Raw genomic sequence first — 18,072 nt, forward strand, 5'->3', positions numbered from 1 at the left:
TGGGGAATTAGAAGCTGGAACATCTGGGAGAGGCAGGCTGAAGAGCTGTGGAAATAGAAAGTGGCATCCGGTATCCTTGAAAATGGCCCCCCTGAGGCATAGACCTGCAAAATAGTAGCTGCAAAATAGAAATGATCCCTGTCCTCATGGAGCTGACTTCAAATGTAGCCCAATCCAAATATTCTATTACTTTCTGAACAAAAGTATTCAGTTACTTAGGCCAAATATCTTGGGATATTTTTGCCTCTTCTCTTTCTTTCTCTCACACCACTTATCCAATCCATTGGCAAGTCCTCTTTACTCCATCTTCATATATTGAATATATTCCAAATCTGACCACTTCTCACCACCTCCACCTCTATAACACCAGTCCAGGCTACCAACATCTCTTGCCCAGACCATTGCAGTAGCCTCCTGACTGTCTCTTAATAGCCCCCTTTCCCCGTGGAAGCCAGAGTGAACCTTCTGAAACATGAGACTGCTTATGTTATTCCTCTGCTCAAAGCCTTCCTGCGGCTCTTGATTTCACTACAAATTGAAGGCAAAGTCCTTGCAAAGACCCACAAACACTCATGGTCTTGCCTTTGGATGCCTCTTTAACCCCATCATACTCTGATAGCAATAACAGCTGGAAAAATGAAACAACATCCACTTCCTAGAAAAGGCAGGGAGAAAAGACAACCTTAGGCCTCCTATGCCACTAGCAGATTTTCCAGGAAGCACAGTGTGATGCCCTCCCCAAGTTAGACTCTGCATTAAATCGACAAATAGCAAGAACAGTAATGGAAGGTCAGAGCATTTTCAAGACATCACTATAAATAAAGTTAAAAATTAAAGACAAGCCTCAGACAGGAAGAAAATGTTTGCAGTCCTAACAAAAGATCAATATCTGGAATATATAAATAGCTCCTACATATCAATAAGAAAAAATATTCTTGTAGAAAAATGGGCAAAGGATATGCAAAGGCAACTCATAGTAAAACTGTAAATGGCTAATAAACATCTGAAAAAATTAGTCAACCTCATTAGTAATCAGGAAAATTCAAGTTAAAACAACAAAATATAATCTTTTGCTAATGCAACTGGCAAAAACAAGAAAGACTGATGACATACAGTGTAGGCAAGGATGTGGAGAAATAAGAGTGCAAATTGGTACAACTTTTTGTAATTAGCATTCTATATCAAAACTTTTTAAATGCCTAAATTTTGACCTAGTAATTTTACTGTTAAATATATGTCATATGTCTATACTTGTGTCCAAAGTTATATATAGATTATTCACTGAGGCAGCTTATAAAAGTGAAAACTGCCAGAAACCTAAATGCCCATAAATAGGAGTATAGTTAAATCATGGGACATTCATACTGTGGGATAGTGTGCATGAATTAGACATCTATGCGCTGACATAGAACAAACTCCAAAACATAATGACAAATGTGTTTACTGAAGGAGCAAGTTACAAAACAATATTAAGGCAATATCCATTCATGTGGAAAGAAAAAAGTGAAGCAAAATCCTATATATAGATCTCTGCATGTTCATCCATTTACAACAATAATGCATAGAAAGTCCTGGAAGGATAGATATACACTTACTACAGTGGGAGAGGTGGGATTGAAGATGTGGAGGAGTTTCACTTTTTACTCTATTGCTATATTATTTGTAGCTTTACAAGAGTAAAGTGTTCCTGTATGATTTGTGTGATTAAAAGTTTGTGTAAATGTACTCATATATTATTTACTTGATTTAAAAATTCATGTAAAAATTAGGTCTTTCACAAACACAGTGGTTTCCACACTCCTTAACTCCCTCGTACACCCATTTCACAGATGGGAAAGCAGGCAGAGAAAAGTGACTTGCCGAAGCCACATAAGCCAGTGGCAGGATCCCAGGATGGAGCTGATATTCACAGGAAAGTTATATCTGTCAGTCTGAGGTGGGAGCATGAGGGTATGAAACATAATCTTAATTCTCAAGGGACTTGCTTACAGCCTCACTGATGAGACAAACCCATAACATTCCAAGACAAGGTAGTCCAGCATGGTAAGAGCCAAATTAATGAGTTAACATTTATGGGTGCTAATTATGTGTCAGGCAGTACTAAGAGCTTTACGTGCAATAACTAATTTTATTCTCCACTGATCCTATGATACAGGCACTACGATTGTTATCCCCATTTTACAGGTGGGGAAACTGGGGTACAGATAAGTAACTTGTAAGTAAGAAGTACCTGAGGCTGAACTGAACCAGTCTCACTACAAAACTAAACCAGTTTTGGACTTCCCTGGTGGTGCAGTGGTTGGGAATCCGCCTGCCAATGTAGGGGACACGGGTTCGGGCCCTGGTCCGGAAAGATCCCACATGCGCCGAGCAACTGGGCCCGTGCGCCACAACTACTGAGCCCGCATGCCACAATTACTGAAGCCCGCGCGCCTAGAGCCCGTGCTCCACAGCAAGACAAGCCAACGCAATGAGAAGCGCACGCACCGCAAGAAAGAGTAGCCCCCGCTCGGTGCAACTAGAGAAAGCCTGTGCGCAGCAACAAAGACCCAACACAGCCAAAAATAAATAAGTAAATAACTGGGCTTCCCTGGTGGCACAGTGGTTGGTAGTCCGCCTGCCAATGTAGGGGACACGGGTTCGTGCCCCGGTCTGGGAGGATCCCACATGCCGTGGAGCGCCTGGGCCCGTGAGCCAAGGCCGCTGAGCCTGCGCGTCCGGAGACCGTGCTCCGCAACGGGAGAGGCCACAATAGTGAGAGGCCCGCATACCGCAAACAAACAAACAACTAAATTAATATATATATATATATATAAATAACTAAACCAGTTTTACTGCAAAACTCCCTCCTTTTTTTTTTTTTTTAAAGTAATAAGCTCTTGGGGAAAACTTACAGGCCAATAGTCAGCAGAGAAGGGAAGGCATGGCCCCCATTCACCTGTCATCCCCACGCAGTGGCATGCCAGGGACAGGGCAGTACAGGTGTACATTCCAGGAGAGGAAGTTCCTTCCATTCCTCTCTCTTCTTGTAGGTCAAGCATGAGAGTAAGCTAATCGGTAAGTGATACTTGAGTGCCAGGCAGGCTGCAGGGTAGCTTCAGCTTTTGCTGTTGTTGATGTTATGAAAAATTTCAAACCCATACAAAAGTTGAGGGAAGTATGATGGATTCAATGTCCCAGAATGCTTTTGTCCTAAACCACTCCACTCGATAGGAAAAGTTTTCCTTGAAGAAATCAGAGGAGCTCGAGAAAGTCCTGCCTCCCCCATGGTGGGCAGGAGTGTTCAGGGAGGGCTGTGGGGGGGTGTGAGAGGGTGCTGGGCTGACCCCTTACTGGGGGCATCATCTGACAAGCTGAATGGGGAAGGGGAAGGCCGGCAGCCCACTCAGAGCTGGCTCCATGGGCCACCCAGCCCCGAAGCTGGGGGCAACCTGAAATTTAGAGTTTCTTCTTCTTCTCCTTCTTCTTCTTCATCTCCTCCTTCTTCTCCTCCTCTCCTTCTTCTCCTCTCCTTCTCCTTCCCTTTCTTCTTCTCCGTCTTCTTCTCCTTCTCCTTCTCTTTCTTTTTTCTCTACTTGAGATATACTCTGCGTACTATATCTTCGTTTCCTAGAAGAAGAAACAGAGACTCTGAAGTCAGTACATTCAGCTTGGAAATGTCAAGACTGGACCAAGAACCCACGGTGTTTCCTTTTAACCACCCTCATCTCCAAGTCATGGATCCTCCTTGAGCCTCAGTTTCCTCATCTGTAAAAGCCACTAAACAGTCTATGATATTTTGTTATAACAACATCAACCAAGATGGTTAAGTTAATAAAATTGCACTTAAAAAAAAAAGCCAATAAACATTCCTTCCTCATAGAGATGCTGTGAGCCCTACGGGCAGAGCCATTCATTCACGGACTGAACCTTCCTTGAGCACCAGCAAGATGCTAAATCCTGGTCTAGGTGAGGGTAGAAAAGAAAAGAGGACGAAACCCGTGCTCTCACGGAATTTACATTCTAGTCGGGGCAAGGGAAACAGAAGAAAGAAAGAAAACAAAACAAATGGGGTAATATCAGATAGGGATGAGTGCTAGGAAGAAATAGCACGATGGTGGTGAAATGAGAGTGGTCAGACAAGAGTTCTGAGGAAGTGACATTTACTCTGAGACCTGAATTATCTGAAGGAGGCTGAGGCAGGGAAATTTGGGGGCAGGATGTCCAGAAATAGGACAAAGCAGAGGCTTCGGGGGAGGAACCAGGTTGTAAGAGACAATGTAAGTAAAAGTCAAGTAAAGGTTATAGCATTAATTTAATGCAATAAGCTTTTACTGTAGTCCACTGTGTGCTAGTAAATGTATTAGGCACAGCGTTCAGAGATCAGTACAGCCTCGGTCTTTAAAGAGCTCACTGTCTAGGAGGAGATAACAGAAAACGGATAGTTTCTCAGCTGATGAAATGGTGCATTTAATCAAGAGGTGAAAAATTAATTTTTATTCATGTTTTTGCAAGTGTGTCCAGCGGTTGCAGAGACACTGCCATAGGAGATCACTCAGGTGCCGAGGTTACGGCTCCTGGTTCAATTTTTCCTTCGCAGCCCCTGGGCCTCTAGGGCTTCGATCCCCCTCCGGGCAGCAGGGTGCGCTATACCGTCTCTCAGGGCCGGCCGGCCGGGTGCCGCGCTCTCTCCACTTTCCTTCTCGCTGCACCGCACTTCCGGTGGCTAGCGTAAGCGGGAGCCGGCAGCTGCGGGCATCTGATTCCACAGCATGGCGGGGGCGGGGCTGGGTGAGGCGCGCGCCAAGCAGGCCGGGGAGCCCCTCGCCCCGGCCCTTTGAGCCCGGACCGGACAGGTGAGGACTTCTCCTTCCTTGTTTCAGCCTCCAAACCCGTCAGGCCCTCCCCGAGGCCTCTTCGAGTTACCGCCATGGGGCTGCCCCCTTCCCGCCTGACGCCGAGGCCCTGCGGCCCCCGCCTTCCCTCAGAATTCTCTTCCCATTGAGGCCCCGCCCCGGGCTTTTCTTTCCGGGGGCGCCTTGGGCGTGTGTGCCCGCCCCTGGGTATCCCCTTCCCGTTTAGGAAGCCGTCAGAAGGAATTGAGGGTTACGTGCACCTGCCTGCCCGGGGAAACAGACCTAGCAGGGAGGAAGGTCTTGCTTAGTACCGCACGAGTTAGTGGCCCAGTTCAGTCAGGCTTTTTTCTTTCGTTCCATAGATAACGTACGAACGCATGCAGTGAGGCAGCCCTAGTGCTAGGCTCTCTGAAAACTAAGGTGACTGAAGTAGCCATGGTTACGTCCTGCCTGGAGAGGATAGTTTACAGGGGAGTCGAACATTAAACACCTAACCATGCTGCTGAAAGTACAAATTCAAATTGTGGCAATGGCTATGGAAAAGAACAGAAAAAGTAATGGTAAAGCAGCAAAGATCTCTTTCGGCAAGGGTGTCAGAGCAGACTTCCTGAACGAGAGGACACTTGAGCTGCGGCTTGAGAAGTATGGCAAGGGCCAGAGGAAATATATGCTGGGCAGAGCGAACAGCACCTGTGGATATTTGAGTTGGTAAAGAACGTTCAGGAAAGGAGGCTTTCGATGGGTCAAATGCTGTGATGGGCATACAGGATATAATGTTTGTGTACCGGTCAGGAGTTCACCATCTAGTGCCACAGACATAAGTAAAATGCAGAGATGAAGTTGCAAGCGTGGTAAGTGCTAAGAAGGAGAGGTATGGCTGGTGTATTGGTGCTTTATCTGGTGGGAAAGGTTAAGGAGGACTTCTCTCAGGAAGTGATGATTAGGCTGATAACCTGAAACAGGAGTTAACTCGGCAAAGTGAAGAGAAGAGCTTTTTTTAGATTGAGGTGAAGAGCATGTGCCAAGGTTCAGAGGCAGGAGGTAGGCCACTTGTTGAAGAAATGATTAGAGTGAAATGGGAAAAGATGAGGCTGGAGAGGCAGCACTGAGCCTTTGAGGCATCTGGTTGGCACGGCAAGGATTTTGATCCGTATCATTAAGAGCAATGGAAAGATATTTGTTTTAATCTGTAGGGGAAAGGACGTGATCAAAAAAGCATTTTGAAAAGATTGCTCTGGTAAGTGGATTGGAAGTGGATAGGAGTGGATTTAGGGAGACCACTTAGAAGCGGTTGCAATAACGTAGACATGAAGTTATAAAATTTTGGGTAAGGGTACTGGCAGGTCATGATAGAAGAAGGTGGAGCATTAGAGGACTGTTTAGGGGGTAAAATCTCCAGAGTTTGGTGACTGATCAGGTATGGGGGCTGAGGGAAAGAGGTATCAAGGGAGACTCTCAGCTTTCTGGTTCCTTTTAGCAGGTGAATGGCCATGCCATTTACTGGACTAGGGAAACGGGTAGAGGGCTTCTGGGAAAAATGTAAGTTACTCTAATGTTTTTCATAACTCCCACTCTGACTAGAAGGGACTTTCATGATGTACTTTTTCTGTATGGTTTGAGTTTATGAGCATGTATTTTATAATTGGAATAACAAGTTGAAAAAGACTAAGAATTCCACCATCTCTCTAAAAACCATAATTGTGTGATGTAAAATATGGAGAGGGAGAGAGAGCACACTGAGAGAAGGGTTAGGAAATTAAGTGTGGATTTTCTGTCCAATTTGGAGCTGAAGCCAGCAGGCCTTCACCTCTACCCACCCCACCCCTCTACTCCCTCCACCACAGTACTGGTGGCTTTTCCCTTAAAAAGACAAATTGGAGAATTTAAGATGGGACTGTTCAAAATATATACAGATTCTTTTTAGAATTAAGCATCTGCTTTGCTTAAAATGATCAATGGCTCTAAGTCGAACAGCTAGTTTACTTTATCTGATTCAGTTATATGTGGTTAGTCTGCTAGATGTTGTCTGATGCCTACTCCTTCTTCCATTCATGGGCCTTACCTGCCTATCGCATCCCCTTCTGGTCTCCCTCTCTGACTCCAGCCCGCATCTTAGTTTCGCAGGGTGCTAGTGTCAGAGGTGTCCTGGGCAGGGATTGAGGGAGGCAGTTTTGTACAGTACTTGGTATTTTAAAATGCTTAAACCTTACCAGTATGTTTTTTGGACTGTATCAAAATGGGCACATCAACTATGTCACTGTTAAAAGGAGTAGCCGTGTGAAACTCAGCATTGTGTTTATTGTTCAGAAGTGGAGGATATTGCTCACTGTATCATGCCAAGGTCCTTTGAGAAAACTCATGAGAGAGATTTCTTTTAAAATCCAGTGATGGGTATTGCTGTGCTTCTTCCAAGCAGCTATTAAGTTTTTATCTTCTTGGCAGTGCAAGTTCTATAACTGACTGTATTTTCCTCTGCCTTGTCTGCTGAGAAAGTCAGAGCCAAATTAGAAGCTTGTCTGTTCTGCAGATCCTGATGGCATGAATTTTTGTGTACTTCAGACTTCATTTTATTGTCCTACCTTTGTTTTCCCTTCACAATGATTATTTTCTAATTAAAAAAAAATTCTGAGTAAGCACAAATATTACTTAAAAAACATATGTAATTTTAAAAGAATAACAGTACAATGAATGCTGATTGAAGGAAAAAAATATACACTTAAAAGTGCCAATGTGTCCCTAACTCCCATCCCATTTCTTACTTCCTCAGAGGTAACCACTATTTTGAATTTTATGTTTATGATTCCTTTGCTTTTTGTAATTGTATACCACATATATTTGTATTCTTAAAGTGGAAATTGTTTGAAGCTTATATAAAGGAAATCACATTGTATGTATTCTGTAGCTTGCTTTCTTCATTCAACACTGTGTCTGAGATTCATCTTTGTTGTTATATATAACTGTAGTACATTAATTCATTACTTCATAAGGTTACACTGCTTGGGGAATTGCCTGGCAGTCTAGTGGTTAGGACTCAGCGCTTTCACTGCTGGGGCCTGGGTTCGATCCCTGGGTTCTATCGCTGGTCCGGGAACTAAGATCCTGCAAGCCACGTGGCGTGGCCAAAAAACAAACAAACAAAAACATTAAAAAAAAGAAAAAAGATTCCGCTGTATGAATATGCATGAATGAATTTATCTAGTCTACTGTTGATGGACATTTGGAGTGTTGTCAGTTTTTGCTGTTGCTAACAGTCCTGCTACAGACATCCTTGTATATGTCTCCTGTTACGTATGTGCAGACACTTCTCTACATCAGGATTTCTCCACCTTAGCACTATTGACATTTTGGGCTGGATGTGAGGGACTGTCCTGTTTACTGTAGGATGTTTGGCATCATCCCTGTCTTCTGTTTGATGGACACCCCAAGCACCCCTTCCTCCCTCCCAAGTTATGACAACCAAAAATATCTTCATATATTACAAAATTGCCCCATTTGGGAACCAGTGCTCAAGATCAGGGGTTGACAGACTTTTTCTGCAAAAGACCAGGTAGTTAATATTTCAGGCTTGTGAGCTGTGTGGTCTTTGGTGTTAATAAATGAACTGTGCCTTTGTAGGGCAAAAGCAGCCATAGGCAAGATGTAAATGAGTGCGTATGACTGTGTTCCAATAAAACTTTATTTATAAAAGTAGGCAGGCAGCCTAGACTGGTCTGAGGCTAGTTGTTTGCAGTCTTTTGGTCTAGTCTAGATCAGTAGGAAATATATTTTATATCCTCACCCAGTGCATGTAACTCACATATGTATTGAAAATATGTGATACAGTTTGGTATTTTCTGTTTTATTCCATTTTTTGAAATGTCAATTAGTATATGCACTAGATTGATTTCAAGCCTCCATCAGTGAGTTGTGACTAGCAGTTTGAGAAACCTGATTTGCTCAATCATAAGGTATGCACATTTTTAACTTGACTAGGTAGTATATATACTTATATAAGGCATTTCAGATCTCTTTTAGGAGACAGAATATAAACAAATTCCCCATTGTCTGTATGTTTTTATTTCTAAAGTATAGATTGGATAGAGTCACTCCTCTGCTTAAAACCTGTAATAACTTGCATGACGTGGCATACAAAGGATTTTCCAGTCTGTCTGCAATCTGCTTTTCTAGGCTTCTCTTATCACTCTGTGTTTCCTGTGTTCTAACCACTTGGTATTGTGTTTCCCAAATGTGCCATGCTACACTCTTTTTAAGTATATTTTTTAAGCTACCTTCTTTCTGAAATGTTCCTCCTTTATTTTGCCTAGTGAGTTCTTTATCCTTTAAGACCTTTGTCAAATGTTCCATTCATTCATTTAACATATTTGTTAGCATTTACTGTGCCTCAGGCACTGTCCGAGGTGCTGGAGATTCAGCAAGGAATTAGGTAAGGCCCCTGCTGTCCTGTATGGGGGACAAAGATGCTAAAAAGGTAAACAAATGGTTTCAGAAGGTGATAAGGGCTGAAGAAAATAAAACAGTAGGTTGATATGGATGGAAAAAGTCATGACTTTAGGTAAGGTAGTCAGGCAAAAACTCAAGAGTTGCTATTTTGGCTGAGATTTGAATGATGAAACAGACAGCTGTTTCAGCACTTTAAAAATGTTGCTTTGCTTCTTTTTGGTCTCCATAGTTTCTCATGAGACATCCACAGATAAATGAATTGTTGTTCCCTTATAGGTAATGTGTCATTTACGTGGTTGCTTTCAAGATTTTTACTTTGTGTTTTAGTTTTTCACAATTTGACTGTGGTATGCCTGGGCATGGATTTCTTTCTTTCTTTATTTCTTTTTATTTTAAATAAATTATTTATTATTTATTTTTGGCTGCGTTGGGTCTTCATTGCTGTGCATGGGCTTTCACTAGTTGCGGCGAGCGGGGGCTACTCATCATTGCGGTGCACGAGCTTCTCATTGTGGTGGCTTCTCTTGTTGCGGAGTACGGGCTCTAGGTGCGTGGGCTTCAGTAGTTGTAGCTCGCGGGCTCTAGAGTGCAGGCTCAGTAGCTGTGGCGCACGGGCTTAGTTGCTCCGTGGCATGTGGGGTCTTCCTGGACCAGGGATTGAACCCGTGTCCCCCGCATTCGCAGGTGGGTTCTTAACCACTGTGCCACCAGGGAAGTCCCTGGGCATGGATTTCTTTGGGTTTATCATGTTTGGGGTTCTCTGAACTTCTGATCTCAGGTTTATATATGTGAGGGTTTATTTCTCAGCTCTTAATTCTGTTCATTGGGTATATTTTTCTGCCTTATGCTAGTACCACACTTTTTTGATTACTGTGGCTTTGTAACAGTTTTTGAAATCAGGGAGTCTGAGTCTTCTAACTTTGTTCTTTTACAAAATTGTTTTGACTCTTCACAGTCCCTTGAGATTACATGTAATTTTTAGGATGAATTTTTCTATTTTTGCCAGAAATGATTTTGGGATTTTGATTGGGATTTTGCATTGAGTTTGTAGATTGCTTTGGGTAGGATGGACATCTTAACAGCCCAATAAATATATTTTTTAAATGAATGTACATTGAATGTGGTGTTTACACTGAACAAATTTGATGTAGTTCTAAGGTTTGTTCTGTTGAACATTCCCAACAGCTAAGCATGCTTTGAAGGTATTCCTAGGGAATTAGTTCCTTCCCTCAAACCTGTTTCTAGACTCAAAAATGTCCTGACCACTTTCTAACTATAACTTGGGAAGAAGGAATGCTGATCACTGTCATCTTGGGAGCTCCTAGGTCCAGGATATATGGAAGGAAATCTATTTGACTTGTATATACACAGTTGGCCCTTGAACAACGTAGATTTGAATTGTGCAGGTCCACTTACACATGGATTTTTTTCATCAGTGAATACTGCAGTACTAGACATCCCCGGTTGGTTGAATACGTGGATGTGGAGGAACCATGGATAGGAAGGAACAATGTATACTGAGCTGACTATAAGTTATACTTGGATATTCAGCTTCAGGGGATTGGTGTGCCTAACCCTTGCGTTATTCAAAGATCAAGTGTGTTTGTGTTTTGGTAAATTTTGTTTTATTTTCTTGACTACTTCTTTACTTCTCCCTGCAGAGATGTGATAATGGATCATCATGTTTCCACCATCAAACCTCGAAGAATCCAAAACCAAAATGTCATTCACCGCCTGGAACGCCGGCGGATCAGTTCAGGCAAGGCAGGCACCCACTGGCACCAGGTCCGAGTGTTCCACCAGAATGTCTTCCCCAACTTCACGGTCGTCAATGTTGAAAAGCCCCCTTGTTTCTTGCGTAAATTCTCACCTGATGGACGCTACTTCATTGCTTTCTCTTCAGACCAGACATCTCTCGAAATCTATGAGTACCAGGGCTGCCAGGCAGCTGAGGACCTACTGCAGGGCTATGAGGGGGAAATCCTGTCCAATGGCAATGACCAGCGGTCAGTCAACATCCGTGGCCGGCTCTTCGAACGCTTTTTCGTCCTGCTGCACATTACCAATGTGGCAGCCAATGGCGAGCACCTGAACCGGGAGTGCAGCCTCTTCACTGATGACTGCCGCTGTGTCATCGTGGGCTCAGCTGCCTATCTCCCAGACGAGCCTCACCCTCCTTTTTATGAGGTATATCGGAACAGTGAGTCCGTGACCCCCAACCCCCGGTCCCCCCTGGAGGACTACTCCCTCCATATCATTGACCTTCATACTGGCCGCTTATGTGATACACGTACCTTCAAGTGTGACAAAGTCGTCCTGTCACACAACCAAGGGTTGTACTTGTATAAGAACATCCTGGCCATCTTGTCAGTGCAGCAGCAGACCATCCATGTCTTCCAGGTGACTCCTGAAGGCACTTTCATTGATGTGAGGACCATTGGCCGCTTCTGCTATGAGGATGACCTGCTCACTGTGTCAGCTGTTTTTCCTGAGGTGCAGCGGGACAGTCAGACAGGCATGGCCAATCCTTTCAGGGATCCCTTCATCAACTCCCTGAAACACCGGCTGCTCGTGTACCTTTGGCGCCGGGCAGAGCAGGATGGTAGTGCAATGGCCAAGAGGCGCTTCTTCCAGTATTTTGACCAACTGCGGCAGCTGCGCATGTGGAAAATGCAGCTTCTGGATGAAAACCATCTGTTTATCAAGTATACTAGTGAGGATGTCGTAACCCTGCGGGTCACAGATCCATCACAGGTACAAGGTGCTCTCCTGCCCTTTACCCCTCCAGTCTCCTTGGCACAATGGGAAGGTTTCTCTCTTTGCCTATAGCCAGTCTCTCAGAAATAACACATTTTATGTAATCTTGAATTTTTGCTATCTTCGGGCTCATACTTAAAACAGCTCGACTTTTCTAATCATTTCTCAAAATGATTTTTCTCATTTGGACAAATGGAAGCTATATCGTAAGCCATTGACATGTAGGTAGTCAACTCTGTGATTATTACCCTAATTCTTCTGCAGAGCATTTTCAGTACCCTTGAAATGGAAGCCCATATGCTACAGGGTCAAGGTTTGACTCCTGCCTTGATTTTGTTTAAGATTGTGCTTATTGGTCTGCTTAGTTCTGGCAATGAGAATGAACCCACCATACGAAAAAGAAAATCTTCTAAAAATCTAGTCTTTCTTTCCTACTTAAATGATGTCAGTATACTTCCTCACCAAATCTTTAGATTGTAACAGGTAAGTTCATTTGATGGAATTAAGCGTTATGACTGTACTCTGACCTTGCCCGTGTGCTGGAACATAGGTTGTGGAGCAGTGAAAAGATCAAAAGGAAGCCAAAAGTTTTGATCTACCAAGTGAATCATCAAGACTGCAGGTTCTGAGGGTTTTTCAGTTTGGGTGAAAGATGTTGGTAGGGGAGAGAGGCATTTCACAAATAGGAATAACGTGGTGTTAAGAGCATGGAAACCTCTAAGACTTTGGGGTTGAAATACCATATTGAAATTCAGGGTAATTTGGGCATTTCCCTTTGAGAAGCTCCTTACTTTAGTGTTGACCAAGTGAGAGACCTACTTTTCTGTACGTTTGTCCCCCCATTCTCCTATTTCCAGAGTGTCTCCTTAGATACTAGTTTGGAAATTTAGAACAGAACAAACCAGTAAACCACGAAGTCAGCTGAGTCTGGTTTCTCTCATTGACTTGCAGCTGATTCTGCCTGTAACAGTTAGAGACTGTATAAAGAATTGTCTCCTAAGACCGTACCAGCCATCCATGGTAAAATGTTTTCTATTATTTTTCTTCTGAATCATACCTTGTATATTCTAAAAAATAAGGGGGGGTGGTGAGTAAAATGGTTAGAGATCATTTTTTTTCTGAATTCTTTTTCTTCTCTATTAATGATGAAGTCACCCATTGAGCCATCATGGGTGAGCCCATCTAGTTCATGTTATGAGTCATGGGAGGTTGTCCGTGAAGCCCTTGACTTCTGTACCCTCCTGTCCTGTATTTCCCAGTCTGGCCTGGTGGGAAGGCTAGTAAATGTTTGTGTAATTCTATATTCACATAATTATGATGGATCCTGGTGAAGCCCTAATATGATCAAAGCGTTGTCCAGGCTTATAGAAAGGACATGTATTTAGGTTTGAGCTATAATTACCTTTTTATTTTGGAGGGAATATGTTGTGTGACTGCTGCATTTGAGATTATCCTTTTTTCCTTTGCTAAAACATGACCTACTTATATCCGGTAGCTACAGTAGGTTGTAGCCAGAAACATTACAAGGGCTCTATGCTTTGCTTACAGAATTTGTAACTTTAAACCCAATCTCTCTGCCCTTGTTGTCCTCCCTCCTCCTTTCCCAGTTTAATTTGATAGGTTCCAATAAGGTTAATAAGTAAAAAGTACACCTAAACACAAAGCCTTGCTAATATTATGGGTATTATTCTCAGGTTACTCTCCAGCCTCTTTAATTTACAGCCAAATTTAATTTCCAGGTGACCGCAAAAGTCATGTAATATAAGCTTTGGGAGGGACTAATTACTATTAAAACAGGTGGGCCAGATGTCTCCAGAAATTGGTAATGGAGATTTAAATTCAATCATAAGAGGCGGAATACTAATCCTAGTGTTCTGAAAACTTCTAGAGTCCTGTTGGAAGCTTGCAGATTGACTCACACTGCCACATTCACTGTGATAAAAACTAGAGGTACCTGGCACTTCCTTGTTAGGCTGAGCAGAGCACTGGAGGTTTAAAGAAGAGGGCCAGTCACCCAGGGGCTTATTCAGAGAAAGCAGTAACTCTGCCACCTATGGCATTTGAATGGTTTTCAAGTTCCCCCTCTGAAATTAATTGTTACGAATCTCAAATGTTTGTTACAAATGCTCTTGGCTGAAAGAACATTTATGAAGAAAGAAATGGAAAATGCTTTTCTGATTTTTCATGTGTTCAGCAGCAGTCCCCTGCTTGGTTACAACTTGCCTAGGTGGACACAGTGTACTTAAGATGTCTTTCTGCATGTTAGAAATATTAAGAGAGAAAAAGAAATGCCCCTAAATTGAACTTTCAACTGTACGTATACAAGAGAAAATAATTTGCCAACAGGCAGCTCCTGGCTACAAATCACTTTCGCAGCAGGAAGGAAAATTAAATCTGGCATTTTAAAAAAGTGGGTTGGGGAGTAAGTAGGGAATAACACTTGGAAGGCAAAATATTAAATTTTCACACAGCTTGAAATGAAAGATTGAAAACCTTCTTATACATATATGCTGAACAACTCAGTAATTCCAGCAGATACAGTGGGAAATCAGGCAACACTGAGCCCCTTGATTGATCAAGTCCACTGAGGCTTCCTCCTTTTCCAGGACCTCTTGGCACCATGTTTCCACCATAGTGCCGGAGTGGAGGTGTTTGCCTGTTTTACTTGGGCAGCTTGATTTTCAACCAAAAAGATATTTGCTAGGCAAGGCATTATACTCAGCTATTCCTTAGGTCTATCTGTTCTTCCGCAGGCATCTTTCTTTGTGGTGTACAATATGGTGACAACAGAGGTGATCGCTGTGTTTGAGAATACATCAGATGAGCTTTTGGAGCTGTTTGAGAACTTCTGTGATCTCTTCCGTAACGCTACCCTGCATAGTGAAGTCCAGTTTCCCTGCTCAGCTTCCAGCAACAATTTTGCACGGCAGATCCAGCGCCGGTAAGCTGTTCCACTAGGCTTAACAAGCTTAATTTTTCTTCAGAAAATTTGTTGGTGTGAAGCCAACAGTCATTTACTTCAGGAAACCTCATATTCTTTCTGCCCACCTAGGCTTGGGTCAGTCTGCCTGTCATAACCCATTGTGTCATCCTAAACTTCTCTTTTCTCTTTCTTAGCACCTGAGGAATTACTTGTGTGTTGTCCATGATTCCTCCTAGACTGTATGTTAGCTGCAGAAAGATAGAGACCCTGTCTTTGTTTAGTTCATTGCTATATCTTCAGTGGTGCACTGTCAAGCACTTAAATATTTTTTGAATGAATGACTGAGGACATAATTTTATAACTTTTGGTTAAACATGTGTGTTGAACACGTGCATTTATCTCTGTTCCATCCCCAAACCCCACTAAAATGACAATAAAGGAAGAAGAGGGACTTCCCCGGTGGTTCAGTGGTAAAGAATCCGCCTTGCAATGCAGGGGACGCAGGGTCCATCCCTGGTCGAGGAACTAAGATCCCACATGCCACAGGGCAGCTAAGCCCATGTGCCACAACTACTGAGCTCACGCGCCTCAACTAGAGCCCGCGTGCTGCAAAACTACAGAGCCCACGCGCTCTGGAACCCATGCGTCACAAGTACAGAGTCTATGTTCCCTGGAGCCTGCGCTGCACAACTAGAGAAGAGAAAACCCGCATGCCACAACTAGAGAGAAGCCTGCGCGCTGCAACTAAAGATCCTGCACGCCTCAGCGAAGATCCCATATGCTGCAGCTAAGACCCGACACAGCCAAAAGTAAATAAAATAAATAAATAAATAATAAATAAATCTTAAAAAAAAAAGAAGAGGTATAAAGCTACAAGAACAAAGAGAATGGGGGGGAGATATCAAGAGAGTTTTAGAAGCTGAAGAGCCAATGGATGAGTGATAACTAACTTGACATATCTCAGAGGACAAAAACTTAAAGACTGTAGAGCTTAGGGACTTCCCTGGTGGTCCAGTGGGTAAGACTCCATCCTCCCAATGCAGGGGGCCTAGGTTCGATCCCTGGTCGGGGAACTAGATCTTGCATACATGCCACAACTAAGAGTTCGTGTGACACAACTAAGAAGCCTGTGTGCCACAACTAGGAAGCCCTCATACCACAACTAAGAGTACATTGCTGTACCTAAACAATCCCGCATGCTGCAACTAAGACCCAGAGCAGCCAAAATTAAAAAAAAAAAAAAAAAACAGAGTTTATCCATCAAGAAATAAGTTGCCCTGCACCAGAGAGCTCTGGAAAAGTTCAAGAAATCGGAGGCCCTACATACCTCTGGAGGATTGGATGACTTTTTTTTTTTCCGGCCATGCCACGTGGATTGTGGGATCTTAGTTCCCCAACCAGGGATCAAACCCGTGTCCCCTGCAGTGGAAGCTCTGAGTCCTAACCCACTGGACCACCAGGGAGGTCCCTGGATGACATTCTTAAAAGGAGCAATCAGATGCTCTAGCTCCTTTCTTTAAGCCTACACTGCCAAATGACTGTCTCTTCCCCACCTCATCAAAAGGCTAGAGGTTTATTCTCTGGAGAAATTGCACCGTGCAGGCTCTGGTTTCATGTTCATGAGGCATGGCTGAGAGTAGGGATGAGACATGTCATGCTTAAAACAAGAATTAAGTGAAAATTGTCATACTGTTGGGGAAGACTCCTATCCCTCTTATCAGTTATGGCATCCAAGCTTATACTCCCCAGGCAGGAGATTAGAGATAAATTCCTCAGGGAAACTGACCAACCCGAAGAAGAGACACTTGGAGGCCCCTCTTAAAACACCTAGGTCACCCTAAATTGATACCCACCTGTTATGAACCAGAGCTGCTCATAATTATCTGAATACGTTATTGTGAAATGACTAGTTATTTTGGACCAAGGACTCAATTCTACTCTAGTCAGTCAGTGCCTGGTCACATTCCACATACCTAAATTGCTTCCCCAACCTTAGCCAGTTATGGAGAATATCTGCTTTAGGTTCCAATATAGATCAGACCAGAGTGAGTGGATGAATCAGAATAAGCGTTACTGCCACTGGGAAAAACAAGCAAAGCAGACACCTAATTCAGTGGCATTGTATTTATACAGAATGACAGTAATTGATTAAAAATAGGTGGATATTGATTTTCAGACAACTAAACATGCCTTTTTTTCTCTGGTTCACACAAATTTTCTGCCTTACTAGCATCTCTATTCAGTATAGAAGGATTTTTGGGAGCAGAACATGGATCAGATCTTGCTTTTTTCATTTTGAAATGAATTGTTGTCTTTTAAAATTAACTTTAAAATTAAGCAGATTATTATCGACTAGTAACAAAAACTGGGTACACTCAGTTAAAACATCAAAGAAGTCACTAGAAGGTAAGCTCCATGAGGGCAGGGATTTTTGTCTGTTATATACACTGCCATATCCACAGCACCTAGGCCGGTGTCTTTCATGTGGGAGGAGCATGTTAGATATTTGTTGAATGAATAATGTCATCAGGAATTAGAGGAAGCTATGTTTTCTGAAAATTTATTTCACAATGTACCTATAATTAAGTGAAATTGTAGGAAGCTCTGGAAGAGAAAACAAAAGGTTAAAGAGAAAGGTGGCATTCTAGCTTTGTTATCTTCAAAATTTTGCTTCATACCAGCAAAGATTTTGAAAAACCATAGATACCCTCATGCATCAATTATTAAGTTAATCTTTAAACTTTTTACTGTTAAATTTAAATAGTTGCAAAGGATGCAATTTTCAATGTATTAAACATTGACATTTTTTAAAAAAGCATTACAAGATATAATTGGCATATAACATTGGCTAAGTTGAAGGTAGCCAATGTTATATGCCATTTTAAATATATCCAAGGGAATCTAATACCATAGTAATTTAGTATTCTATTTCACATAAAAAGTACAGAACAAGTATAGACTTCCCTGGTGGTCCAGTGGTTAAGACTCTGTGCTCCCACTGCAAAGGGCGGGGGTTAGATCTCTGGTCAGGGAACTAAGATCCCGCATGCCGCATGGCGCGGCCAAAAGAAGAAAAAAAACATACAGAGCAAGTTATTCCTGTACTGTTTGAAATTT

The 18,072-nt window shown here is 42.7% G+C and overlaps 1 protein-coding gene across 11 annotated transcripts in view; it reads left to right on the plus strand.

Annotated features, from left to right (window-relative positions):
* Window positions 1-4,704: 4,704 nt before the first annotated feature.
* The window catches only part of DET1 (DET1 partner of COP1 E3 ubiquitin ligase), a 59,590-nt gene continuing 46,222 nt past the window's right edge, over window positions 4,705-18,072 (plus strand). For 2 of the 11 annotated variants that reach the window (XM_049707021.1, XM_049707020.1), the window contains exons 1-4: window positions 5,054-5,686; window positions 10,937-12,029; window positions 12,984-13,052; window positions 14,786-14,973. In XM_049707021.1, coding sequence (XP_049562978.1) covers window positions 10,947-12,029; window positions 12,984-13,052; window positions 14,786-14,973 — 1,340 coding nt within the window. In that variant the 5' untranslated portion in view covers window positions 5,054-5,686; window positions 10,937-10,946. Of the gene's footprint in view, window positions 4,836-5,050; window positions 5,687-10,936; window positions 12,030-12,983; window positions 13,053-14,785; window positions 14,974-18,072 lie in introns of those variants that run through there. The other 9 variants (XM_049707022.1, XM_049707023.1, XM_049707025.1 and 6 more) reach the window with 8 other exon arrangements.

The sequence above is a fragment of the Orcinus orca genome, chromosome 2, assembly GCF_937001465.1.
Source record: "Orcinus orca chromosome 2, mOrcOrc1.1, whole genome shotgun sequence".
NCBI classification, from domain to species: domain Eukaryota; kingdom Metazoa; phylum Chordata; class Mammalia; order Artiodactyla; family Delphinidae; genus Orcinus; species Orcinus orca.